The sequence below is a fragment of the Falco biarmicus genome, chromosome 4 (genome assembly GCF_023638135.1).
Source record: "Falco biarmicus isolate bFalBia1 chromosome 4, bFalBia1.pri, whole genome shotgun sequence".
Classification (NCBI taxonomy): Eukaryota; Metazoa; Chordata; class Aves; order Falconiformes; family Falconidae; genus Falco; species Falco biarmicus.
This window is the reverse complement of record NC_079291.1, coordinates 17,448,913-17,473,600: the sequence shown is the minus strand read 5'-3', so window position 1 is coordinate 17,473,600 and position 24,688 is coordinate 17,448,913. Positions and strand designations below refer to the sequence as shown.

At 41.5% G+C, this 24,688-nt stretch overlaps 1 protein-coding gene and 1 long non-coding RNA gene across 3 annotated transcripts in view; both read right to left on the bottom strand.

The window, feature by feature from the left end:
- STAC (SH3 and cysteine rich domain) overlaps window positions 1-3,172 on the bottom strand; it is a 74,825-nt gene extending 71,653 nt beyond the window's left edge. Inside the window, exon 1 of one of the 2 annotated variants that reach the window (XM_056338025.1) lies at window positions 2,277-3,172. In XM_056338025.1, coding sequence (XP_056194000.1) covers window positions 2,277-2,393 — 117 coding nt within the window. In that variant the 5' untranslated portion in view covers window positions 2,394-3,172. Of the gene's footprint in view, window positions 1-1,761; window positions 1,860-2,276 lie in introns of those variants that run through there. The other variant, XM_056338026.1, reaches the window with a different exon arrangement.
- Window positions 3,173-3,418: 246 nt separating this feature from the next.
- Window positions 3,419-24,688, bottom strand: part of LOC130148899 (uncharacterized) — a 35,783-nt gene continuing 14,513 nt past the window's right edge. The window contains exons 2-4 of the long non-coding RNA XR_008821695.1: window positions 12,382-12,487; window positions 9,242-9,335; window positions 3,419-5,842 (exon numbers count right to left, since the gene is read on the bottom strand). This is a non-coding gene — a long non-coding RNA (uncharacterized LOC130148899). The remainder of the gene's footprint in view (window positions 5,843-9,241; window positions 9,336-12,381; window positions 12,488-24,688) is intronic.

Below are 24,688 nucleotides of genomic sequence, written 5' to 3'. Positions count from 1 at the left end.
TAAAAGCTTGCACACAGGCCCTTGGCAGCATTGACTTATACCTTTGTCAAAGTCTTTAGCTTTTGAAGTACATCAGTTCTCTCAGAAAAAAAATGCAAACACGATCAACATCTTCATGAAATCACTGAGAATTTTTCCATCCTGCTGTTTACTAGGACCACAAAAAGAAAGCTTATCTCATTACTCCAGTGATCAGAAGGTTCTTTTGACTCCATCTACTGAAATGACAATACAACAAGCTTTCTGATCATATTTGCAGTTCTGAAATACAAACAGAGAGATTATATGTTTGCTAAGAATATCTGTATGCAAGTAATGGCATCAACTGCACAGTCATAGCTTTTGTGTATTCCAAAGTATCACTTCAAATGCTCACAAGACTGGAAAAAATTGATGATAATAACATTTGATTATAAACCAGTTTGTAGCCTATTTATTCTCTGGCCAGATGTGCCTAATTCCTGTTGTCATCTTTGCAAGTTCACGGATGCACAAACAGCAAGAAGGAGCCCTACACGCAGCACTTCACTGCCTCTCAGGTTTGGATTCATGCTGCTCAGTTGGCTGTGGGCACAGCGCGCTCTGCCCCAGCGGGGAAGCCCCTCGAGCACCATCGTAATGAAGTGACTGACCATGTGAGCAGCACCCTGAGCTCCGTAACCACTTGCCCAGGGCTGGGTGAGGACAGGGAGCAAGCACACAGCCCAGCAGGCCCTGTGCACTGCTAGCATGCATGAGAAGCTGGTGCTGGCAGTGCAGTGAAGGCTCCGGTTGCTCTTGGGACCTCTCTGGGGGCGCTGAGCTTCCCGCTGGCCAAATAACAATTCAGCAATTCCAGAGAAGTGGTCTCGGGAGGGGGGAATTTAGGTACCCATCAGCTGGCTCACCAGATCTTTTTAGAACACGGGCTTCAACCAATAACCTGTTTACTTTTTATTTGCCGTTAACCAGGAAGACTGCAGCAGTGTCCCAGCAGGGCTGGATGTGTATAGTGAATAGTGTATGCTATTGCTGCTGGGAGAGCTCTTTTTCCTTTAAAGAGTCTCTTTTACATAGGGAATACCTTAGCTCTCCTCCTTGGAGTATAACATTTAATTAAAAAAGAAAAAAAAAATCCCAAAGCCCATGTCAGAACTCTACCCACACAGACAGATAATTTTGACTCACTCTCCAGAAACCTAGGTATAACTGTGGAATAACGTAGCAGTCTTCCCTACGTTAGACCCAGGCAGCCACTGCCTTTAAACTCAGGCCAGCACAAACCTTCCCTGTCAAGTAGCTGTTTTGCTCGTATGGTACCTCCTAAGGCTCTAGCCAGCTGTAAGCTCCTAGCGACAAGGACCTCCCTATTTCGACATAGCATATAGCATCACTGTGAAGTTCACGAGAAGATCTGTCATGTGCTATCAGGATATTAATCATATGAAATTAATAGGGAATCACTAAAAGCACATTATTGAGGTAAGCTGCAAAGAATATTCATTATGTAAGGTTACTACTTTTCTCCCTTTACCTCTCTAAGGTTACTACTTTTCTCCCTTTATCTCTCTATCTTCCATGTAACATACTGGCAGGCGGAAAAACTTTTCGTATGCGAGTCAATTAAAAAGTCAGAGGCCATGCCATTTTAACTGGAAGTTGGTTTTCAGTAAGGTAAATTAAACCACGCTTTAAAATTAATAAATAAATAAAAGGTTGTGAAAAAAAAATCCTTTTCTGGGTGGTGTACATAAGGATTACTGTGCCAAAACTGTCACTTACATCTTGTTTCAACTGCTGGCTCATTAAGCAATGAAAGTTCACTGATGGGTCTGCCAGAGAAGGCAAGGCAGGTGAGACACCCCAAGCCCCCAGGCAATATTCTGTTCTCTGAACCTGCAAGAAAAATCAGTCTTTCCAACCATGAACAAAATCTTTTAAGTGATCTGATGCTTGGTGTGAAAACAGCTAACACTATCTATTGGCACTGATCCCCTCCCTGAGCCCCACCACTCCCCCAGGACCTTTACTTTAATAAGGAGGACAAAACACAAGCAAAAATCCCCAAACCCAGACAGGTAAGGCAGGTATTTTCCCAGTTCAGACTCTTGAGCTGCCCAAGTGATGGGGAGAATTCAGAAGCAGGAGTGTCACAACAGGCACCGCAATCAGAGGTGGCTCATAGCACTCTACCACTGATCCTGGCACAGGTCTCCAAATAAAAATCAAAGCAATACATCTCTTTTCAAAACAAAGAGTAAAAAAAAGTAATAATAAAAATCTCATTCTCTGAGTACCTTTGATTCCTGGCTGGTAGTTGATGCTGGAGAAGGGGGCTGCTCTGTGCTCTCCACTTCATTCTCTTTCTCCACACTATCCACGCTGACTTCAGTCGTGCTGCTCGGAGGAATCATTTTACCTCTAAAATGCTGCTATCAGGAAAAAAAGCTACAGACCCGTCTTGCTTTTTTTCATTTAATGTCCTCTTTCTTCTCTGCTCTGCTATAGCAAATGAACTCCAACCACTTGGTTTCACTACATTTGTAAGACTAGAATTCTCTGGATTTTCTTTTTTTCTTCCCCTCCTCCTCCCCCTTTCTCCTCTCCCTCTTTCCTTCCTCCCCTCCCCTGTGCAATTCTGCTGCGAGAGAAGTAAGTTATTGATGGCTCTGTAGGTCAGTTGTGCGCCTGCTTCTGTGTTTCCCCCGACCTTCCTCCCCTCCGCGTGAAGCCCGGAGGTGTGGAGCAGAGTCGTGACCGTCAGTCCCGCGATCAGAGGGGAGTGAGCCGAAGCAGAAAGCCTGAGCCACACACACACGCACACACGGGGCACTGGAGGGAGGAGTTGTATTTCTAATGCTGTGAATAGCCTTGGAGGAGCATGTGCTGTCATAGTAGTGAGAGAAAGTAACGCGCGCATGCACGCACGCTCATAGCACACAGGGAAGCAGGCAGTGTACATGAGGTTTGGAAGCATTTTACCTTTTAACAGGCGTAGAGAAGGCAGAGTTTGAAAGGCAGCTTTGTATTCTTACAAGCCTTTTCCTGGAGGAATCTAGAAACAGAGGAGAAAACCAAGCCTTCCCTTCCCTTGTCCTAGAGAAGGTTATTTAGAATCCTAGCTACCCAGTGTCTCTAAAGCTCCCACCTTGCCTTACATCCCAAACATGCTAGCAAGTGGCAGGACAGAGTCAGGGGAGAGTCATCTGTGGATCCACGTGTTCTTTGCTCCCCTCCCAGGCAGGGAAGCCCAGCTCTGAGCCATGCACATGCAATCAGGGTCAGCTGGAGCTCCCGCTAGCACACACATCATTATACCTGTAGGTTGTCATAGTGATAACACTCCAATGGACAGCAACAGAGCGGAGGCAGCTGTTGGGAAGGACCTGCTGGCTTCTCCCAGCGCCATCATTCCTGAGGATGTGGCACCCAAAGTCACACTTGGGGCTGCGGTAGTACTGGCAGAAGGTCAGCACGACTTGGCTGGCTGGCTCAGACTGCTTTATATTGCTCCAGTTTTTGCCTCCGATTTAAATCTGCTGCAAAGGCACCTGTCAGCTCACTTCCCTGCTGAATTAAGATCTGTATTGTGAAAGGTTGAATGGATGCACTCCCCACCAGATACACGCTTTGCAGAGCAGGAGCCATTCCATATGGCTGGTGGAGATGCCTCTTTCATTTAAAGAAAACAGAGAAAAGCAACCCAAACGTGTTTCCAGTGAGCAATACTTACATCCTGGAAAGTGAGAAGAAAAGAATTGTCTCTTAGTTGATCTATACTGGAGATACAGGTGTTCGGAGATGATTTGCTGACCTCTGAGTCAGAGAGGAGCTTCAGTACCTTGTAGCTCTGGGAGCGGGTACCACCACCTGGACCTGCCTTGCAGGTCCCCTATACCTCAAAGAATTCATTTGTGAAAGTGAAGGCAAGTTTTCAAAATAGTAGGGGTTATACAGATGAAAGCCAGAGCAGAAATTGCCCTGCAGCCTCTGTATTCTTAGTAACCATGCAGAAGCCAGGAAAAAAAAATCCACTTTTCTTGAGTCCCTGGTGAATTTTCAGGACTGGCAGTTAGATTGGGGGTGGGGGGGGAAGCTTTATTTCTTTGAAATAGAGTATATAAGATACTGAAATCTTTAGCAGACAATAAACATGCAATGCTGTAATGCTATTTGCACAGCTACTTCAGAGCAAAAGTGCACCTTAGGAGTTTGCCAGTAGAACCTATTATTTGGCCTGCAGTCACTAGCACCGTTACAGAGATCAAAATGGGAACACTGGTTGCTGTTGAGGCAGCGTCAGTGAACAACTGAGATTGAAGCAAGGAAATATAGAGGTCAGAGGGGCAGATTGGGCTAGTAAGTAAAGAATTTATTTCCAAGGCTTTGATTTCTAAAATACAGCAGCATCTTAGACTGTTCTCTTCAGTGCCTGAGGAATTTTCCAGGTGCAAAGCTTATTTCTGCTACTCAGCAAGTGAGATTTGGGCTTTACTGTAAAATCAGCCTCTTAGCAATGAGCAGGGACTGGGCAGAGTCACAGTTTGGGAGAATTAGGGCAGCTGTGGGCAGCAGAGATCTTGGCAGGGTGACAGCGACTGAATGCTCCAGCTCTGGCAGAGGTACCTGTCCCTGACAGTCCAGCCTAGCACAGGAAAGTCAGGGCCAGGGCATGGGGTGTACCCCTGCAAGGACTGTTCTGTGTGCCCAGCAATGTGACAGGTGAGAATCAGGAAACTATTTTTTGTCCAGTTCCCCAGCAGCATTGTGAACTGGTCTTCCCTGCTAAGAGGCTCAAAAACGTTCTCTTCCGGTGAACTTGTAGGTGACCTTTGAAATGGACCCAGAGCGGCCAGTTAATAGTTAATGCTCTGAGCGCTGTAAAATCCTGCACACATTCTGTATGGAGAGCTTGTAACGTCATGACTGTGTAAGTGACTATCATACCACTCTCTACACTTTTTTTCTTGTTGTTGTTGTTGTTTTACCAAATTAGTACCGACACCTGCTGCACTCCCTCTCTTCTCCCAATTACTCACTTGTCAACCATGACTGATTTGTCAGTTTCTTGACAATTAGCCTGGGAAAGATGAGTCAAACCTAAAATCTTACCAAAAAAAGCAAAAAGGAAAAGAAGCTGCATTTCTTATTTTTTTTCTTTCCTTCCACAGGAGCTGGCTACTGAAAATCAAATATTCAGTTTAACAAAACAAACACATCGAATTAGACGAACCCACTTCTCCCTCTCTTTCCCACACTTCGCTCCTGAGAAGTTGGACTTGTGACTAGCGCCACTCAGTCTCTAAGTGAAGGCGCTCGGCGGAAACCCGAGCACTGCAGCGCAGTGCTAAACAAGAGGAAATTGAACACATTCTCTAGTGAAGAGATGAGTGTAGATTTCTGGAGTGGGGAAAGGCAATTTGGATGAATAAAACATGAGAGCTGATTCTCAGCCCCCAGCTGAAGTTGTTGCATCATATAAAGGCACTTGAATATTGCCTGGAGTCGCTGCCAAGCATTCTCCTGCTGGGTGGTCCAAGGCTGACTGCATGGGTGGTACACTTTGTCCGTCCGCCCTCTCTCCCGCCCTCTAGCCCCACACACAAAGGTGACCAGGGTGTGATGCAGAGCATTCCTCTGCTTCGGGGCTCCAGCAGGTTTTCCTAAGCTCTGGCTGCAGCCAGCATGGTAAGAGCATCCCAGAGGTTCCTGACACCAGCACTATATACACATTGCTGTACTGCCAAGTCCTACCTGCTGTAGAGCTCCCCAGTGGCAAGATGCTGTAGGGCTTTTGGCCCATGCAACACTTTTGCCTTCTTTTCCTGGTACAGACGTTCCTCTGCAATATTTGAGCACCTTTCTGCAAAAGAGGTATATGAGTAGAGCTGGACTTCGCCAAAGGAAATATATGAAATCAATGCTTATCAAAAGGCGTTATTCCTGTTTAGACTCCCATGTATTTACTAGAGAAAAATAAGGAGTGAAAAGGAAAGAGGGAGCTATAGGTATCATTATTCACTACCTGGTGTATAAATCATCCCAGAGTCCTGAGTAAAAAGGATATTAAGGGTGCATATAGAGATGATACTACTGATAAACAGCACTGGTTTAAACCACAGCTACCTCTCTCTAGAAATGTACAAAGCTATGAGGAATCTGGCTGGTTGCCACTAAAACAGAGCTCTCAAAGGAAAGAGGAGTTAAGTCCATTGACAGCCCAATTTCCGAGAGAGTGCAGACTGAGGGCCACAGAAAACTATTAGACACAGGAAAAAAAGTTGTAGTGCTGGCACTTGCAGTGCAACTTGATCAGCCTCCCCCAGGTCCCTCAGTACAACTTGTGAGTGTTACAGGTGAGAAAGAGCTTCATTTGTTAGTCAGTCCAATTTTGTCTTTGTGGAAACAGGCGACAGGATACCCCTCTAGTACCTTTTATGATGGGAATTTTACTTTTGGCATGGTGGATTTGGCCAGCTGTACTGGTGGACATCTTCACTAGGCTCTCCTATCAAATACGCACTATTGCCCACAGCTGGCTATCAGGCAGCAAAGACCAGACCGTTGCTTTAGTGGAGTATCTGCCTGTGTTTCCAAGGGACGAGCTTGTGGGCACTTCTCGCCAGCGAACACTGTACCCACAGAGAAAACTATATTAAAATAGTATCAGGTGGCGGAGTTTTTTTGTTTATAGTCACCCACCCCTTGCTTGTTTTCAGTCCAATCTGGCAGTTCATTGAGCAGCTAACATAGTAATGAACCCCCCCTGGATTCTGCTTATCAAGATGCCATCTAAGGGCTAAAATCACGAGCTCATCAAGCTGGAATCACAAGCAAGTCAATGCACTGAAAGTACTCCCAGTACTAATGGGATACTGGTGGTTTGCATTTTGACTAAAATGATCTCAAAGTAGTTTTTAAAGTGTTAAGCCTCCCACTGCTCCAGGGAGTGATTATACTGTAGCAAAAGAGTAACAGTGGAGGAAGCCAAACTAACAGATTTGTACTTGCTCTTAAGTGGGGAGAAAAATGGAACCTGTGCCTGAGCATTAATTTCAAAACCCTCTTTTTCTCTCCATACACAACAATGCCACAGGGAGTGATGCAAAGATCATACTGCACCTTGGATCTGTCTTTCAGAGAGATCATGATGAGATTGAAACACCACTACTCAGACATCTAGACTAGGAGAAAGAAGAATGCTGCGTCCTCTTGCTACAGCAAGAAATGTTTGATAAGGGGAGAAGAGGATGCAATTATAAAAGATGGAATTTAGCCAAGATACAGCATGTAATATGATGTTCAGTCTTACAAAAGCATTGCAATACCTTTAAATAACCAGCGACAGTCCTGACCTGATTTTACATCTCTGCTGGCAATGTGATTCCTTCTCACTTTTTATAGGAATGCGATATAAAAAGAAGGGGCTTGTGGAATCAGGAGCATAATTTCCTGCAACTCACAGATGCTCCTATAAATTCCTGCCATTTAATAACCATTTACTGTCATGGTCCAACATGACTGTAACAGGAATGCCCTGAACCTGTTCAATGGGTTGCCACAGTGGTGATTTAGCCATGTACTAAACCCTTTCAGGGCATCCATACTCCAAATATTTAAAGAGATAACAAGAATATGATAAATAACATCATCTCCTCTGCTTTCTGGACTCTGCTTTAACCTCACTTCTGTTTCCCTGGATAGTCATTAAGACTCCTCCTGATGACTCTCAGTACCACTCAGAAGTCTCATACAACCACACCATCTCAGCCAGCTCTACCTACCTCTTTTCCTCAGCCTTTTCCAGAGCAGGGTGAGAAGAGTCCCACACAGGGTCACCACACTAGATCTTGGGCTTTTTTTTCTGAAAAGCTTTTGATAAGAGGGAGCTTTCAGTCATCTCTTTCTTTGCTAGACCTTCCTTGACCCAAATTACCCCTTAAATTCCTTTTTTTGGTTGCTGGCCTTTTGACGAGTGAGCTACGTATTACAGCTCACAGGGCTTTACTGGATTTGTCTCGCATTCCAATCTTCTCCATTCACTCTGGCATTGAATACTGTCATCATGAGCTAGTTCTTAACTAATGTCAATGAAAATGCATCGAGAGCAGAGTTTTGCTTAGACTGTAAATAGAATCCAAAATAAGACCTGGCACACATTCCCAGTGTAACTGGTGGTGAACACAAGGATATGTATATGCATTTTTTTTTTTTCTCCATACACTTATCTTATGGCTATGCACCAATTTTTAACAGGCTGTGCATGCACAGTATTTCCTGTCTTAGGTAGTTACAGCCTGCCTGTCACTGTAGTATTTAGGTACAAACATACATGCTGAATGCAGAATGAGCCTCACTGTCAACTACAGACCTGCAACAGTTGTGCTATTGTATTTTGCTTTGGAAGAAAAAAAGATTTCTCAGTATGCCAATGACCTTCGTCAGTAAAGAGGGGCTTTTCTACAGGGTGTGGTAGAACTCAGTTATGCGCAGCAGATCTTTCAAATGCCTTCAAACTCTATAGGATGAAAAGCTTTGCAGAAATATCAGAAATTATCATTATCAAGATTAACATTCCACTCTATCAGATTAGTGCATGTGTCAACTGGAATAGAAGTGTGTCTGATGAGGGTTGCCCAAAATTACGTAACTTATTATAATGATCTATTACAGCTCTCAAACAAGAATAAAGAAAATAAATGTTCAGCCTTTTATAAATCTGATGGGAAAGTGAATATCTTACAGCGCAAATATACTGGTTTTGTTCCTTGAATAAGGTGCAAAATTTGAAAGAAATTGATGGTAGCTGGGTTGTTATCTCTCTACATAGTTACTAGTTCAAAATGGGAAGTAAAATTTCACAGAGCAAAAAAGAAAGGTAAACCTTAAAAACACTGCAGGAGGTTAACTATAATGAGTTGTATTATTTTATTTAAAGAAATAAAAAGTCTTAGAGTCCAGTGCAGAATGATAATAGGAAGATAAGTTTATCTTCTTGGTAAAGACAAGACTATCACTATCCTATGCACCTATCAAATATAATCAATACTTTTTAAAAAGGATTCAGGTCAATGTACATAGAAAAAACCCCAGATCTCACTATTACATCTACAAGCAGCGATAAAAGCACTAAGCATTGTAGTTGAGAACCTTTCCAACCAGAGTACTGCATAGAAGTAACATCCATTTTTTAAAGTGCTCAAGTGCATGCAGTTGTTATATTTTGTTGCTTAAAGCGATGGCAAAGAATATGATTGCTTACTTCCATTTGAAATCTCAGCGCAGAGCATTCTGGAGTCACTGCTTCTTTCGGTAACTGCATATCACTGCCTCTTATTCAACAGGGTCAAGCTCAGCTGTAAGAGCAAACAATTTCACTAGCAAAGATAGTCAAGATTTTTAGAAGTACCTTTCAGAAAAGAAGAAAAATAAAAGAAAAACGAGGGGAAAATTGTCCATAGTATGAATGCCTTTACCTTCTACGTTCGTAAGTATTTCTATTCTCCATTAGATTTAAGAAAAAAAATATTAAAAATCACTTAGTCATACCACCTGCAATAATACTACTCTATAATTTCTTTCTGGTGCCTCAGAGTGCCTGAAGTGTTCAGGCAGAAAGGGACTGCACACTGGACAGAATAAGAACTGGACCTCTCCTGCACCTTCGATGGAATGGGTGATCTCAAATTCAGATGCCTAATAATTGAACTCTATGGTTTCAGACTCTGAGTAAGCAGGGTGCTGAAGTATGTTGTAGATTTTTCCATATAATTGTTCAAATAGATTTTGACGAGATAACTGAGACACTTGAAGTTATATGAATGATGATTTCGGTTAATAGAACTCTGTACGATTTTAAAATTCTGTTTTCTTTTTGTAGTCAATAATATTTCTGTGTCATATTAGTCTCTTTTACCGGACCCTGAGGAAAGACAAGACTGCTGAGCAATGAGCACCAGGATGGCTGAAAATAGGGAGGAAAGCAAGTCACTACATATTCGTAGGGAGGACTAAGATCTGGGATGCTTTAATTTAGCCAAAAGCAAAACTAACAGAACTAAGCGTGTAAATCCAGTGGACCAACAATTAAAGAAAGTAACAGTTTATGGCAGAAGGGATAGTAATCATCTCATAATGTCAGGGTTTGTTTCAAACAGGGACATTCTTCTGGGATCCCACATACAAGGAAATCCAGCAGATTTGGCAGTCCACATGATCAGAACATTTGAGAGAATCAGTCAGAAAAAAAATTCTTATACATAAAAAAATATGGAAAAGAAGGTACTAATAATCAAGCTGGAATGCAATGGATTAGATTGTCTTTCCAAGGGGATGTGACCAGCCCTCACATACACACACCTGCAAGCACAGCAAGTTTATATCTAAACTGTGAGTTCTTCAGGCTTGGTATTGTCCTAGTTTGAGTTTATACATCATCTAGCAGCTAGTTTTGCTTTCTGTTTTAGGTATCACAGTGAAACAAGCAATCATTTTTAGAAGTGGATATGTGCCTGCCTCAATCCCAATGACACTGTAAATCTAACTTGTGGGTTTTTTAGCTGTATTCAAAGATATTATCACCAAAATTTTCTCTTTGTTTTCCACTCTGCCCCCCACTCCCCACTCTGTTATGATAAAAAAAAAAGTTCTGTTTTTCTGCATTGATCATTAGAAACTAGAGGAAGACGTATAAAAATATTTTTAAAAATTAAAAAAAACATCCACCATGATAATTTCAAGACTGAAAGCTTAAAGAATGATACTGAAATAAAAAAAAAGAAAAAAGCTAAACAGTAGTTTTATAAATATATACAGATATGTTAATATGCTGCATGCTTAGCTCAGTAATAGCTTCATATATTGTTGCCATGTTGAATAATAGACAATAATAGTCAGTAAAAGGAAAGATCCCTGCAGTAAGGATTCCGTACATCAAAAGAAGTAGTGTAGAGAATGCTCTGATTCAGAACAAAATGTCTGCTGTGTATTTGTGTGACCCCCTAATGAGAACTTTGTGTAGGAAATCTATTTTTATCTTCCACATTCAAAAGAAAAGAATGTGCAGGGCTATGAATGATGTTCCGTACCTGCAGATAGTTGGTAAAGGTTTTGACTTCTTTGGGATATTTTTTTTTAATCCCATTGCACCCCATAGAGTTAGTTATAAGGATGCTTGTAATGTATGTTAAAACCCATTTCTTCATGAACTGAAATGCACTGTGCTCAGATCATCATCGGATTTTTCAAAAATATTTCAGGGACCTTTCTCTTCTTCCACAGATGTGAAAGCTGCCTCCCTTTGACCTGAACAGAAATGTTGTATCATAATTGAGCACTTAGCTGAAAATCCTAATACCACTTTGGTCCCAAACAGTTTAGGTCTATTTTCCTTGTTATTATTAGGCATCTAAAAATTACTCCTGGATCCTGTGCTCAGAAACAAAACCAAAAGTAATCTGATGCTGGCTTCACTCACCTCACGTCCATATTTTTACTCCTTAAAAAGCCAGGACTGAAAGCTTTATTCTATTGAACCAGAACTTTATCTGATCTCAATGCAAAAAAATAAGTTGTAAGTAGCATAAGGTACATGATAACAAGCAGCTGCCACCAGTTTTCCCCCAGTCCTTTGTTGTTAGGTGTTGTTTGCTGAGCAGCTGGTAAATAGACTATCAAAAAAGACAGGAACAATTTTCTAAAAGACATGAATGACACCAGAGTCCTGAACTTTGGTTAACAGAAGACAGATAAACCTGATTTTTAGTCTAAGGAGAACACACCTCCCTCCCACCTAGAGAGGCACATTTTGAAAATTACAGTAACAGCTTCTGTGCCAATTCTGAAAAGCGACTTCCCTGAGCAACACAGCTTTGCACATGAAGTTTCAGTTCTATTATTCTATTGGCAAGGGGGCGTCATTCCCAATCAGCTATCAAAAGAAAAAAATATTTTGGAAGAGGATTATCTTAAAGGGAAATTTTGAGGATGCATCCAAAATCCTGGGACCGCTGAAATCAGTAAAAGGTCCCAGGATTTCACCCCTGCAGAGAAATCCAGGTGGTTGTTGTCAGGTGTGCCTGCTGTTGTTTGTGGGAATAAAATGATTCTGAAAAAACAGGCCAGAACAGTTATCTGGCAAACAGATCAGACAGTGTTATTACTGTCAGCATGCAAACCATTTCCCCTGTTACTTATATGCATCAAATATCAGACATCTAATTATCCAAGAAAAAAAATTAACATTCCTAAAAGAGCACAGAACTGAAAAAATGGAATACAGCCAATCTTCCCCAAAGTTTTCACTCCTGACAACATTAACTTGAGAGATCAGCATCAACTTTGACTAGGTCTTAACTGTGGGCTTTTTTTTTTTCCTGGGGTATATTACTTTCAAAGGCTTACCTCTTTCCTACATCTCCTGTACCACCTGACTGTACCAAATTACCCTGTTCACTTTTTTCTTTGATGTTTCTTTCATTCTTTTCTGCTCACTGTGACAGTAGCATCCCTGTAAACACATAAAATTACTTTGTGAAATACAGTTTTACACCAGTATTCATTTCACCTCTGAGAAGACCGCTCACACAGCTGTAGAGACATGAAGAATGTCGGTAACTGCTCTGTTAACTATTTAAGCTCATCAATTGTGATTGTTATATAACCCAGAAATTAGAGTTTAGGTGAAATTCCTTCCTGAAAACTTAAGTTTTCGCCACATAGGTGTTTGGCTTGTTTCACCTAATTCAAGCAATGAAACGGCTGAGTTAGGAAATCTTCTCATGAACAGTGTTACTAGGCTCCTTTCCACCTTTCACCTAGAGGTTGCCCAGCCTGAAGACCGGACCAACCTTTCTGCAGGCTTCTTGGGAAGCATTATCCAAGCCAAGAGCAGATTTCTTGCTGGAATACCTTGTCATTCTCACAGGTCAAGATGCCATGGGGCTCTGTGCTTCATACCTTTTTCCTTTAAAAATCTAGTACTTTAAAAAAAAAAAAAAAAAAAAAAAAGTCAAGTAAGCAGAGACAAATGTGAATGGAAGAAGAGGGAAAATTCTTTGAAACGTCCAGGTGCTGGGTTGACATTCAGTTGGGTTCAGCAGCCATAGCTCAACTGACTTTATGGAGCTGTGTTAATTTACACAAATGGATTTAGAAGCACAAAGCAGCACTGGAAAGCAGGTAAGTCAGAAACTAAGTTGCACCTGAAGATCCATGTTGAAGTTTCATTTCTGTAGCTCTTATAGTTTTTTTTAGATCAAGCCTAAAGTCTCCATTGTCAGCTTGCAACTTCTTTACTACCAGAGGGTATAATATGAGCTGAGGGCAAATTTATAGAATGCACCAAAAGGAGGAATAAGTATTAACGTGAAATTACAGAAACTATATTAAGTATATCACCTGGGACCACAGAAGAGACACAAATTAATGGAATCATTACTCTCATTTTGCAAGAGTCTACCCATGAGGCAGCAACTTGACAAAATATCAGTCACTATTTTAAACTATGAAGCTGAACCAATTTGTCTTAGCTGTCAGACATTCCTAGTCAGAAAGGACAATCCCTGTTTTTAGCGCACACATTCCTATTTTCTGTATTGTTCTGTAGAGTCTGTCTCACAAAGAAGTGTAACTATTCCAACGCATTTCAGCACAGTTTAAAAGCCATGTCCTTATTTCAGCCTCAGGGATTCCAATTAATTCCCTTCAAACATTAAATGTTAGTTCAGGAAACAAGGATTTTCTACTTTAATTAGCCACCTTAGTTACCAGCTCATATTCCACTATCAGTCCTTGACATGTAAGTGATTTATATATTCCCCATAAGGCTAGCTTTGGTGCTGGGGATCTTATCTAACAAACAGTTTGTCAGGGCTCTCCAACAAATTTAACCTACTATTTTCTACTCCACTACGCTATAACCTCTATTGGGATTTACTGGTAGACACAGAGAAACATGGCTGTAAGGTGAGGAAGCATTGTAACCAGCTTAGGTTTTCCCAAGGTGGAGGATGCAAATTGCTGCTCAGTGAGAGCACTGCCGGTGTCTTGGCCTTTAGTAAAGACTCGTCACACACCTGGTAGAGCCACCAACAGTAAAGCTTCTGGGGTGACAGGCTCTGAGGGTGTATGAGCATGCCGCTTTGAGCTGTGGCCAGAAAATCTTTGCTTCTTCCCCAGGTGGGGAAGGAAAGAGCACGGAGTTATAGCGTGATTTGTCTACACACAACCTGTGTGACTGTGTTCACACCACGTGGAGTCAGGAATGGACTGCAGGCAGGTTTCAGAACATGTTTAGGAGAAAGCTAGGGTTTGGTGACTGGTTAGCTGCTGCCTTAGGTGGCCGCGAGAGGGATAACTGCTTCCTACTTATTAGAAATGAATCCCTATCCACCACAGACTCCTTGGCCATTTGGGCTTGATGCTAGAGTGAAGCTCTGTCGTTCAACCTGAAGAAGAATAGGTGTGTTTTTTCTCTTTGAAATTCTAAATCAATGTAAAATATCCTGTCTATGACTGTTGAACCTTTCCTAAGCCCAGCTTTGCAGCTGTAATGCCTTAATCGTGCTGGCATGAAGATGCTAGGTAATACACTCCGAAGGTTATCTACTCACTGAACCACCAAGCATATCTCTACATTCCCTCACTCGTAGACCAGTGCAAACTGCTCTCTCCCACCCACACTCTACTGTGGCCTTTGATTGGAATAGTTGTGCATAATTTAACTTGTTTCTTCAGACAGATCTCTCCAGTGTTTACCAGTTATGACATGGACAAAGCCTTTCAAATCTGTGAATCATCAGAGCTTGATCAAGCCATGCAAGCTCATGAAAGGAGGAAGGACTGTGCTTGTGGAAATGCTCTGCTTTCTTACCTGTTGTGTGTCTGAAGTAAGCCTTTTACCAGGCAACAGCTCATCAGCAACGGTCTTTCTACAAAAGGAGGGAATGTACTGGTCATACTGTGTTCAAATGAGCTTTTAATTCTGAATGTAAAATTCTTCTTGGAAGTCAGCTGTACATTCCGATGCATATTTGAAATGGGAAATGGATCAAATGTTGCACAGTGCTGCAGCTGTAACAGCTTCCTTGTCTTCCAAAATGGAACAATTTGATATTTTTATTTTTTTGTCCCTTAAGAATAAATGAAGGTAAAAGAGCAGAATATTAAGAACTCAGATCTTGACAAGGAACGTGGCTTGGGGTTTGGTTTTGCTGGGTCAGATACATGGATGGTGGAATTCACTGCAGTGCTTTCAAAGCTAATGCAGCACTCTAAATTTGCACAGCAGAGTGTCGAATTATGAAACACTCTCACATGCAATCAAATGAAGCCCACAAAATGGATGCCTGTGATTTTGATGTAAATCTGTCAGGTGGTTCACCTCTTTTAGAGGAACAGGATTTCTGCAAATTTTGATGGGCTTTACATTAACTGCGCCTTAACCGGAACAACTTGAATTCAGTAGAGCACTTGATAGCTTTATGCTTCCAGAAACTTAGAGCCATTTTCCTTACAAGGATCAATGAAAAAAACAATTTTCCCACATTAAATTCAATGTTATCACAGCATTCCTCTGACTGCTTATCAAAGTCAATGGATAATTTTAAGGCTGTAATGTAAGAGCTAAATTTTCTTTGTGAGTAGAGTAATCATATGTCCAGCAGAGTTCAAAATCCATTTATATAGATATATATGTGAATGCTGCAAATGCTTTTCTGGGCATGATGTGTTGTACTAATTGTTTTGATTACAAGAATTATAGCTAGCAGAGAATTAGCTCCTGGACCACCACTATGGAGTGAATAAATCTTGTTAATCTAAACATCTCAAAGTTTGGGATTTGAAAGACAAACCAACATCTGAATTTTGCTTTACACCATGCAGCCTCCTCCTTTTCCCTAGTTCCCTCTTGATTTCACAGTCCAGGAGTCAGACAGCTCATTCCAACAACCCTTCTTGTTGCTCCAATGTAACTTATCCAGTGCACCCTCCTCACGTGTCTTCATGCTGCTGCTCATACAAAATCTGTCTTATGCAACACTGGAAGCTGCATTTCTGAGGTCAACGGTGCTAAGCAAATGTCTCAGTTCCAGAGGAGAATTGAATGGGATCACTGAATTATAAAAGGGCTGCAAGATCTGGGACCCAGAACCACATTGCTGTAGCCTCACAGCCTCTGAAACAAGCACAGTCCTCTCAGGTCTTTTGTTTATGCTTTAAGTCTGCACTGTAGAAGGTAATCTGGGATGGCCAAACTAAATGGAAAATCAGATTAATCAATGTGCACTAATCCCTATGTACAGATCACCGTTATGTGAAGGTCCTTTCAAATTCTTAATCTGTGAAACCCCCAACCATTTTTTCTCTCAACGCAAGCTACAACTTAGAACTCAGACCCCAGCGTGTTAGTGGCGTGGCTTACCCACATCATGGCAGCAGGACAGGTTTTACTTCTTCAGCATTACATTGGTCATGCACTTTGCTTCTAAATGGAAAAGCAGCTCAAAAAGAGCCTCAGTGAAGGTTCATTTCATGCAAGGCAAAAGCAGTTAGAAATAAAGACAATGAGCCAAGCACACCTCTCAATCAGGTTGGCTCACAGCTATGAACCAATCAGCCTAATTAGACAGATGTGATGAGGAGTTACTGTCCTCTCTAGAAACGCCCAACTGTGTGTAGGGCTGGCAAGAGTAATCAGTCTTCTATCAGAGACAAGAAGCAAAACATTAGTACCACAATTACCATGGAATGATACTTGGGTGCAGAGCCTTGTGTATCTGTGCCTGGAACTGGGGAATTTTTAGGTTGTCATGAAACTGCTCCAGTAACTAGGCTTACTGAGAAAGGAGAAAAAGAATGAAGGATAGATGTAAGTTCTAGCTGAATTAATGGAAAACTGTCAAAACTGAGATGCTGGGGAAAAAAAAAAAAAGCTCCAAAAGAGGCAATTATACTCCTGAAGTTTTGTGAAGTTATTTCTGCTTTAATAAATATAAAAAAAGTAACAAAACTTCTTATTTAAAATTGTTAAAATAAGAGACAGAATTTCTCCTCATGCTGTCGTATCTGCACACTTTTTTGAAAAATTATAGTTTCTAGTCCTTATGATTATGACTATAATTTAGAAAACATTAATTGGAACGCTATACAGAGTGGAAGTGCCTGCAATCACTCTCTGAAACAAAAGCTTGGATGGATATGAATTACTTCATCCACCTCAGCGAATATTAACTCTGAAAACTGATATTAACAATACTGTTACCATTTCACTACTATTCATTTCATTTGAAAAATCTAGCTACAGCACATATCTCAAAAACTTGTATTTTCTCTTAAGTATAAAAAAAAGCCTTGACTGTATTTTGTATAATCAAGCATGAAAAGATATTTTCCTTTCAACCTCTTGGTTTGTTGGAGTTTCTCCAACAGAAATGCCGCCTTCTGGCAAATGGTTTCTTTCTGCTCCTCAGAAAGGGTCATTTTACAATGAAATATGAATGTTCAATAATGCTAAAACATTTTTCTGAAGCTAAAGTTGACAAAACGTGAATTGGGAGAAGCAGTTCCTTTCATATTCAGGTGTGTAACATTGTGTATTACGTTTCCCTTGTGCTGTGTGTTCTCTCTCACTTTGTCTGAGACTCCAAGGACCCAGAAAACTGAGGGTCATTTCTACAGAATAGGTATAACCTTAACTAAGATTTAAGCTTAGCCTCAAACGGTCTTTAAGTTCCTTCAAGATCCGGTTAACCTAGTTACAAGCTGTACCACACTAGACAAAAGCCAGAAAACAGAACCGTTGGAAAGCTTTTTCGCCAATTTTTTCCTTTTTATTTTTTTCCTCCTCGTGAAGGAAGGAACCCAAGTGAAGACTTTGTTTTCTCCCAGTCTAATTCCTCTTACACCTCAGTGATGTTGGGGTTTTTCCTCCCTCACTTACACATTCTTTCAGCTGCAGATCTGGAAAGTAGTTCCCTGTTCCTGAATTTGTGTCACAGGCACAATGAGCCGGTGGGAGATGAAGGCAGTGGAATTCCACAGGCCCCCCACTGACTCCAATTAAAATGAGGGCCAGAAAGCAATTACTCTGTGAAAGTATATATATCTGCAACCACCTGGGAGGGGTGGCATTAATAAAGAGTTTTAATGCTGCTGCCTAATTAGAAGGAGGAGAGCTAAGGTTAGCAGTTTTACTTGTCACAGTGATTCAAAACGTGACAAAGGGGAGTGAGAAATAGTACTTTTAAAGTAAAGGAAGCTTTGCTTTTAAGTATGTGGCAACTACACTTTCATCTGATGACTGCATGACAGATGGAAGGAAAAAAGAAAGAGCCCTAAGAAGCCACAGCCTAAGACAGAGTCACAGGTTTTAGGAAGTTGTGTCTTCAAGAAAAGGGAAACAAGCATCCCCATTGGTGCTATTAGGGATAATTTACATATTTCTTTTGAACCTCACTGCTATCCCATTACACCCTCCCTCCTTCCTCTTGTCTCAGATTTGGGCAAATGCCAACTCAAAACGTGTGTCTCTGTGGGCTCTGGATGCTTTCCAAATTTGCTGGTGCTTTTGTTCCTTTCCTCATTAAGTAGCAAGAAGTTCAGGGACTGAAACATCTCTGTAAATGTTGACTGGATCACTGTGAATTGATTTTAAAAGGCTCATCACCCTTCCCTTGATAATCAGGTCTCCCTCGTAGTGCCCACAGAGTGAACTTGCCTGGTGGCCCATCAGGCAGATGGGCTTCAGTCTCCAGCTCCTCCTCTCTGTGGACACCTATATGAAAAGCCAGATCCTCACCCCTTCTCAAGGAGGTCGGAGGAGGATTAGAGACCAACTGTTCAGCCAAATCCACCTGTACTACAGAGTTCACTAGGAAGCTTTTTCTAAGGGTGTTGCACTGTGTCCTCTGCTGAATTCAGTTGCCCTTTCCCATGTGACCTGAGCAGGTCTGCTACAGGTCCCACCAGCAGTTATACTGCACCGTGTTCAGTTTGACTGGAAGGAGAGCTTGAGACAAGCATTAATACAGTTATCCTCACTACAATGGATAGGAAACTCCACTCTCATGGCAAGGCATATGAGACTATGTTATGCCTGCTGTTCATCAGGGTCTTTGTTTTAAATATTATTATTCTGGCAGCATGTCCAAAGGCAGGGTATCCCCTACAGCTACTTTGGTTCATTGGTGAATTTGAGGAAGAAGCACAACTATTGAATCATCTCTTCCTGCATTGTTCCAGGTTTCCAGCCACTTAGCAGCCACCCTTACCCTGGCCAGATTATTAGAATTTATGAGGCCATGGCCCTATGGAGTATATGTGCTGTCTAGATAGACATATACAATAGGTTTATATTGGACGAACTGGCACTGTACGTTGTTTTATTAACAAAATAACCTCTTCCCATGTGCCAATTATTTACTTTGCTACTGGGAAATATGTCACAGTAATATCAACATAGAGCAGCCAGCACTTAACATTTACACTGAACTTTGAGTCATTTCAAGTACTGTTGTAACATTTAAGAATGGAAATCTTAGAAACAACTACTACTCTCATCTATCTAGACTATGACTAGAACAAGTTCAATTGCTCTCAAATGCTAGCATCTCCTTATATATGATCAGGAGGATTCAAGGTGGTAAAAGTAAGTATACATGCTTCTTCCTCCTTTGCTGCACAATTAAAACAAACAGTTGTTTTCATCTGCCGAATATAAAGAATGTATGTATGCATTACAGTAAAACAGTGCAAGTGTCTCTCTGGGGCTAACTGGTGATGATGTTTTTAAAGATCGTCAGAAAGATACATGCTCAAGTGCTATTATGCTTCTACACTGCCAACGAAAAACTGAAAAACCACTTCAACTACCCTTCTGACCTCTCTCAGTTGCAGACTATTCCTCCCTGCAAGCAGCCAGTTGAGGGGGTCAGCCAACAAGAGCAATCCCCATATTTTAGGTCATTCAGAAACTATTCCTTCACTCTTACTCTCGTGAGGGGAAGGAGGATGCTTAGGGAAGTCTGGAGAAGTGACAGGGCTTTCTTCCCTTTCCACCACCCACACAACAGGTCCACTCACAGGACAAGGAAAGCACTTTTAATAGAGAGAAAAAGATTGCACTTGCACTGCCTGCAAGGAGCTAGACACCAGCGCTCTGGCTTAAAAGCCACCATCCAGTTCACAGGCTCCTAAACAGCGCTGTACACGTGTGCCAGGATTCCTGCTGCTATGGAAAGCCCTTTTAGTCATTTCAGCCAAAGCTCAGCATGTTTCACCCGTGCTGCCCTGCTGGGTGCTCTGGCTGAAATTCCTACAGCAATAGTTTTAGTTAAAAACAAATAGGGGAGAAAAAGAAGGCAGCAGAATGTAATAACAATAATAATAATTAATAAAATATTACATTTTAAATCCTTCTGAAATGAAAAAAGATAGTGAATATACAGAATGTAGGTATAATAAAAGATGAACCTGTTTCTTCCAGGATGTTACCATAAGTCTGAATTTTCCTGGCTTGACCTCTTGTCCCTCATACAATTTTTTCAGGAAGAGACAAAGCATTTAGCTGCTCCCCTGGGATTTCAACATAGGCAGACTTCCACTTGGAACACTAAGTCTGAGTGGACTACCCAAAATCTGGAGGTCTAGACAGCTCTTCTGCAGGTACCAGCCACAGGTACACCACACATGTACAGAGCCTAGATGCTCTGGGTGGAACAAACTTTCCCCTAGACAACTGTATATGACCTAAATGTACATCTAATAGACTAAATTAAAGTCCAAGACAGAAACATGAACGTATTCACTGTAGAATCAACATCCCTATGAACAGTATGTCTGATAAATCCAGCATGCATTGGGTTCACTCTGAGAAGCTTTATATACCTGGGTGATAACTGGGGAGCCCTGGGCCAGTACCTGGTGCTAATCTGCCATGAGAGAGTAGAGAATGATAGTGCTGAGTAGCTGATGCCTCTTTACATTCTACAATGAAGTATGGGAGATTTTGTGATAAAATAGCAATGCTACATCTACTCAGCATGTGTCCGCACCACGCAGTCACTTTAGTTCTAGTCTACCTGCCTTATTTTAGCTTGAGGCAAATGTTTCACTACAACTTTGACTCCATTTTGAGATGCTTGCCTGCTGTGCTCCTCTCGCTGCTTGATAATTCTCTCCTGAGCAGCAGACTTAGTAGAGCGTTTCTGTGAGGATGTCTGTATGGAAAGTTTCCTGAAAAAATGGCTGTTAGTACCAGCTGTAAGAACTGAAGGCAAGGATCTTGAATGTGCCAGAAACTACAAAGAAACAGAACAAAGTCTCTAGCAGAGCATGTGAGAAGAACTGATTCTTGTTAAGGGGAAAGGGGGAAAGGGAAAAGAGAGAGGGACTTCAGAATTCTCTCTTTAAATTATCAAAAAGGGGAATAAACTGTGCTCAGTTCTGGTCTTATAGTCTTCTGATTCAATTTTCTACACTTCCTCCCCAGTCCTCACTCTTCCTCCCAGCTGCACACAGGACTTTTTAGTGGCTTGATGGAGACTGTTCCTTAATGCCATCACTTTGTGGAAACAACACAGTTCCTCAATATAAAACTGAAACCTTCTCCTTCTGTATGTGGAGTTGAAGAGCCACTGTTAATTTTTATTTTAAGGATGGCGCCATACCTATGTGATGATGCATGAGCAGTAGATGAGTTGAGTCTATAAAGGAAATCTGTGATCAAGGGCACTCTCAGGAAATCCTCCACAACTACAGTGGACTGTGGTGCATCACGCTTGGAAAGAAGTGAATCGCCATTTCCAGACAGCATCAACACTTGTACAGCTTTTCCTTAGGCTTGTAGCCAACTGCCAGCACCATTCTGGCCTGCGATTCCAAGTGCAAATCTAGTCCTGTACCTTGGGGATTGCTTATGCTAAAGTCTTGCCCCCCCAGTGACAAATTAGAGATTCACCCCACCTTGCAGGCCAACCTCACTATTTTTGCACTCACTGAGCGGCAGCCACTGTTCAGCCCAAGCAGAATATTTGGAGAGAGAAAGACTTTCAAGACAAAATAAAAAGGCAGGAAGAGGAAGAGGATGGCTTTTCTACACCACAGTATTGATTGTTGCTCATTATCTATAGGCACCAACTCCTTTATGACCATAGTAGCTTTATACTAGAATAACAATGCCTGAAAAAAACCCTTGTATGTCGACTGTGCCTTTAAGTACTTACAAGTGAAAGACATCACAAACCACTGGAACCTCCAGAAACTGAAAAACCCATCAAACAAAGGAAGCCAGCCAGACACACTGCCCTCCAATTAAACTAGAAGTGAAAATGCACTGACCTGAACATTTTTTTCGATAGCAAAACAAGTTTCATTTAAATTCTGAAAAATATAATATAGAAAACTTGGCAACAAAGACATATAAACTTTCTCTGCTACCAGAATACACAAGACTTACAATTCTTATTAATGATAAGAACCGGATTTTTACCAAGTATATTGGACAATCAATCCAAGATTATTTGCAGTGCCGTTTCCAGGAATTAGTGTCTGCAAATATAGGAGAGTTTTTCAAATTATCTCTTCCCTTAACAAGACAAAGAACTTACTTTTTGTTTGTTTTGAAAACTGGACAACTTTCATCATCTTCCTGCTGTAGCATTTGCAGTAGAATTTTAAGCATCTACACAATCCAACTTGCTGAGCTCTTTTGAAAATCTAGCCACTGAGCCTGACGCCTAAATGCTCATTGTGAGTTAAGTCAGTTTGCAAAATCTGGCCTAGAATGTGAGGACCACCTAACTTTTCTTCACATTAGATTCCCAAAAACAAATGGCCTAAAACCCACTGACTATAACAGACAAGTGATACAAAGACTTTTGAAACTAATTAATATTTCATTAAACCAAAAAAAGGAAAAAAAACCCCAAAAAAACCCAAAAAACCACTGGTCTATTTGCCTACCTCTTCAGGGCATCTATAAGTATGACTCTATCCCCTCACTCAACTTCAACCCTATTAGGCAGCAGGAGATTTTCCTAAAACTCTGGTGAGGAAGGTGACAGAGCTGTAAGTATGCCAGCAGAGGCCAGGAGCAGCTCAGAGAAGTGGAGCAGAGGAACGTGGCCCAGTTGAGGCAAAGAGGGACTGGTGTGTGTCAGGGAAGACCATAAAGGTTAAGCTTTTCTATAGCTCTTTTCCAGAAGCAAAACTGGTATCTATTTGAAACTATTAAGACTGTCTGAATTGGGGTCTGCTGATGAGGATGAGAAAAGAGAGAGGCAAAGCTGAGATGGCAGCGGTCACGGCCGTGTAAAGAAGTTGAATAGGCCCAAGGTAATAGCGTGCAAGGCGCAAGAAGGCACAGGGGGGATGGCCAATGGCACCCTGAGATCAAACACGGAGATTTTGATCCCCAAGCAAACGTGACCTCTGTGCAAAGGCAACCTGTGTAGGGAAAAGAAAAACGAAAAAAAAAAAGCCTTCAGAGGTGTTCCAGTTGCCTTTGCAAGTGGTGAGGTCTTTTGGGTAGTTTGACACCCATGGGTGGTAGCTGCAAAGCAAGTTCAGGTGACATGTGTAGATTGGACATGTTTCTTCCTTGGTGAGGGCAGTAGAAAAGGTGCCTAAGACGCCAAAAGCATGGCTTTAGCAGAAAGCCTGGTGTTGCCAGAGCCTTGGGGGTCACACAGTAAGGCAGAGGCTGGTAAGATCTAAGGTTTCTTTTGGGGCATGGTCACCACAGCGCTCCAGGGATGCACAGGCTCAGGAGGGAGGAGTAGTGGCCTTTCTAAGCAGGTGTCAGCCATACTGAGTATGGCTCCTGTTGTCAGCATAACAGGGCAAGGCGCTCCTAAATACCCTCTGTGGATCCCAGCACGTCGGGTGATGTGCTTGCATGACAGTGCCCAGAGGTTCACATCAGGAAGACACTTGAGGTGTTGGGTCTTGAACCTGTCACTAGGGATGTCTTTGCAGGACTGTGTAGACACAGCCACTACCATGACATGTCAAAGTACTTTTCATTTCTACATATTCACATTCAGAATGATAAACAGCAAGGTCCCAGACAATCTCTTTTAGTATTTTTGTATTATTTTGTGCTAGCCAGAATTCCTGCTATCTTATTTACCCTTTTTTTTTTAAGCTGACAGCTAATTTTATCTCGATTGACAAAGAAATTGTAGCTGAATTCTTGCTATCTTTTTTTCCCTCTCCTTCTTTATGGAGGTAACCAAAACAGGCTATTTACTAGGACAAAAATATGAAAAGAAAATGGATTAAAGAAACAGACTTACTATTATAGCAAATTTTTTACCACTTCAGAATCAGGAACACTTTTCAAAAATGGCATTTCTTTTCCTGAGGAATGCGATAAAACACATGGAAGAATTAAACTGAACTCTCAGACAAAGAAATAAATGCTAAGAGTTTATATTCTTCCCTGCAGTTGATTCCTTTTGGGAAGGGTGGAGGGGAGGTTATTTCTTTTGTTTAGGTGAAACAATTTCATCAAAGGTTGGCAGAATAGTAAAAGGTGGAAAGCTCAGGAATCAGTTATAGCAGGATGAAGCTGTTTGAGTACTTCTCCGAAGGTCTTGCAGCTTTTTTTTTTTTTTTTTTGGCCAACTTTGACAAGTTCTTTGTGCCTAGTGAAATAGGTCATAGGTCATCTCATAAGTTTCTCAGACTCATCCTTCTAGTCCCAGAT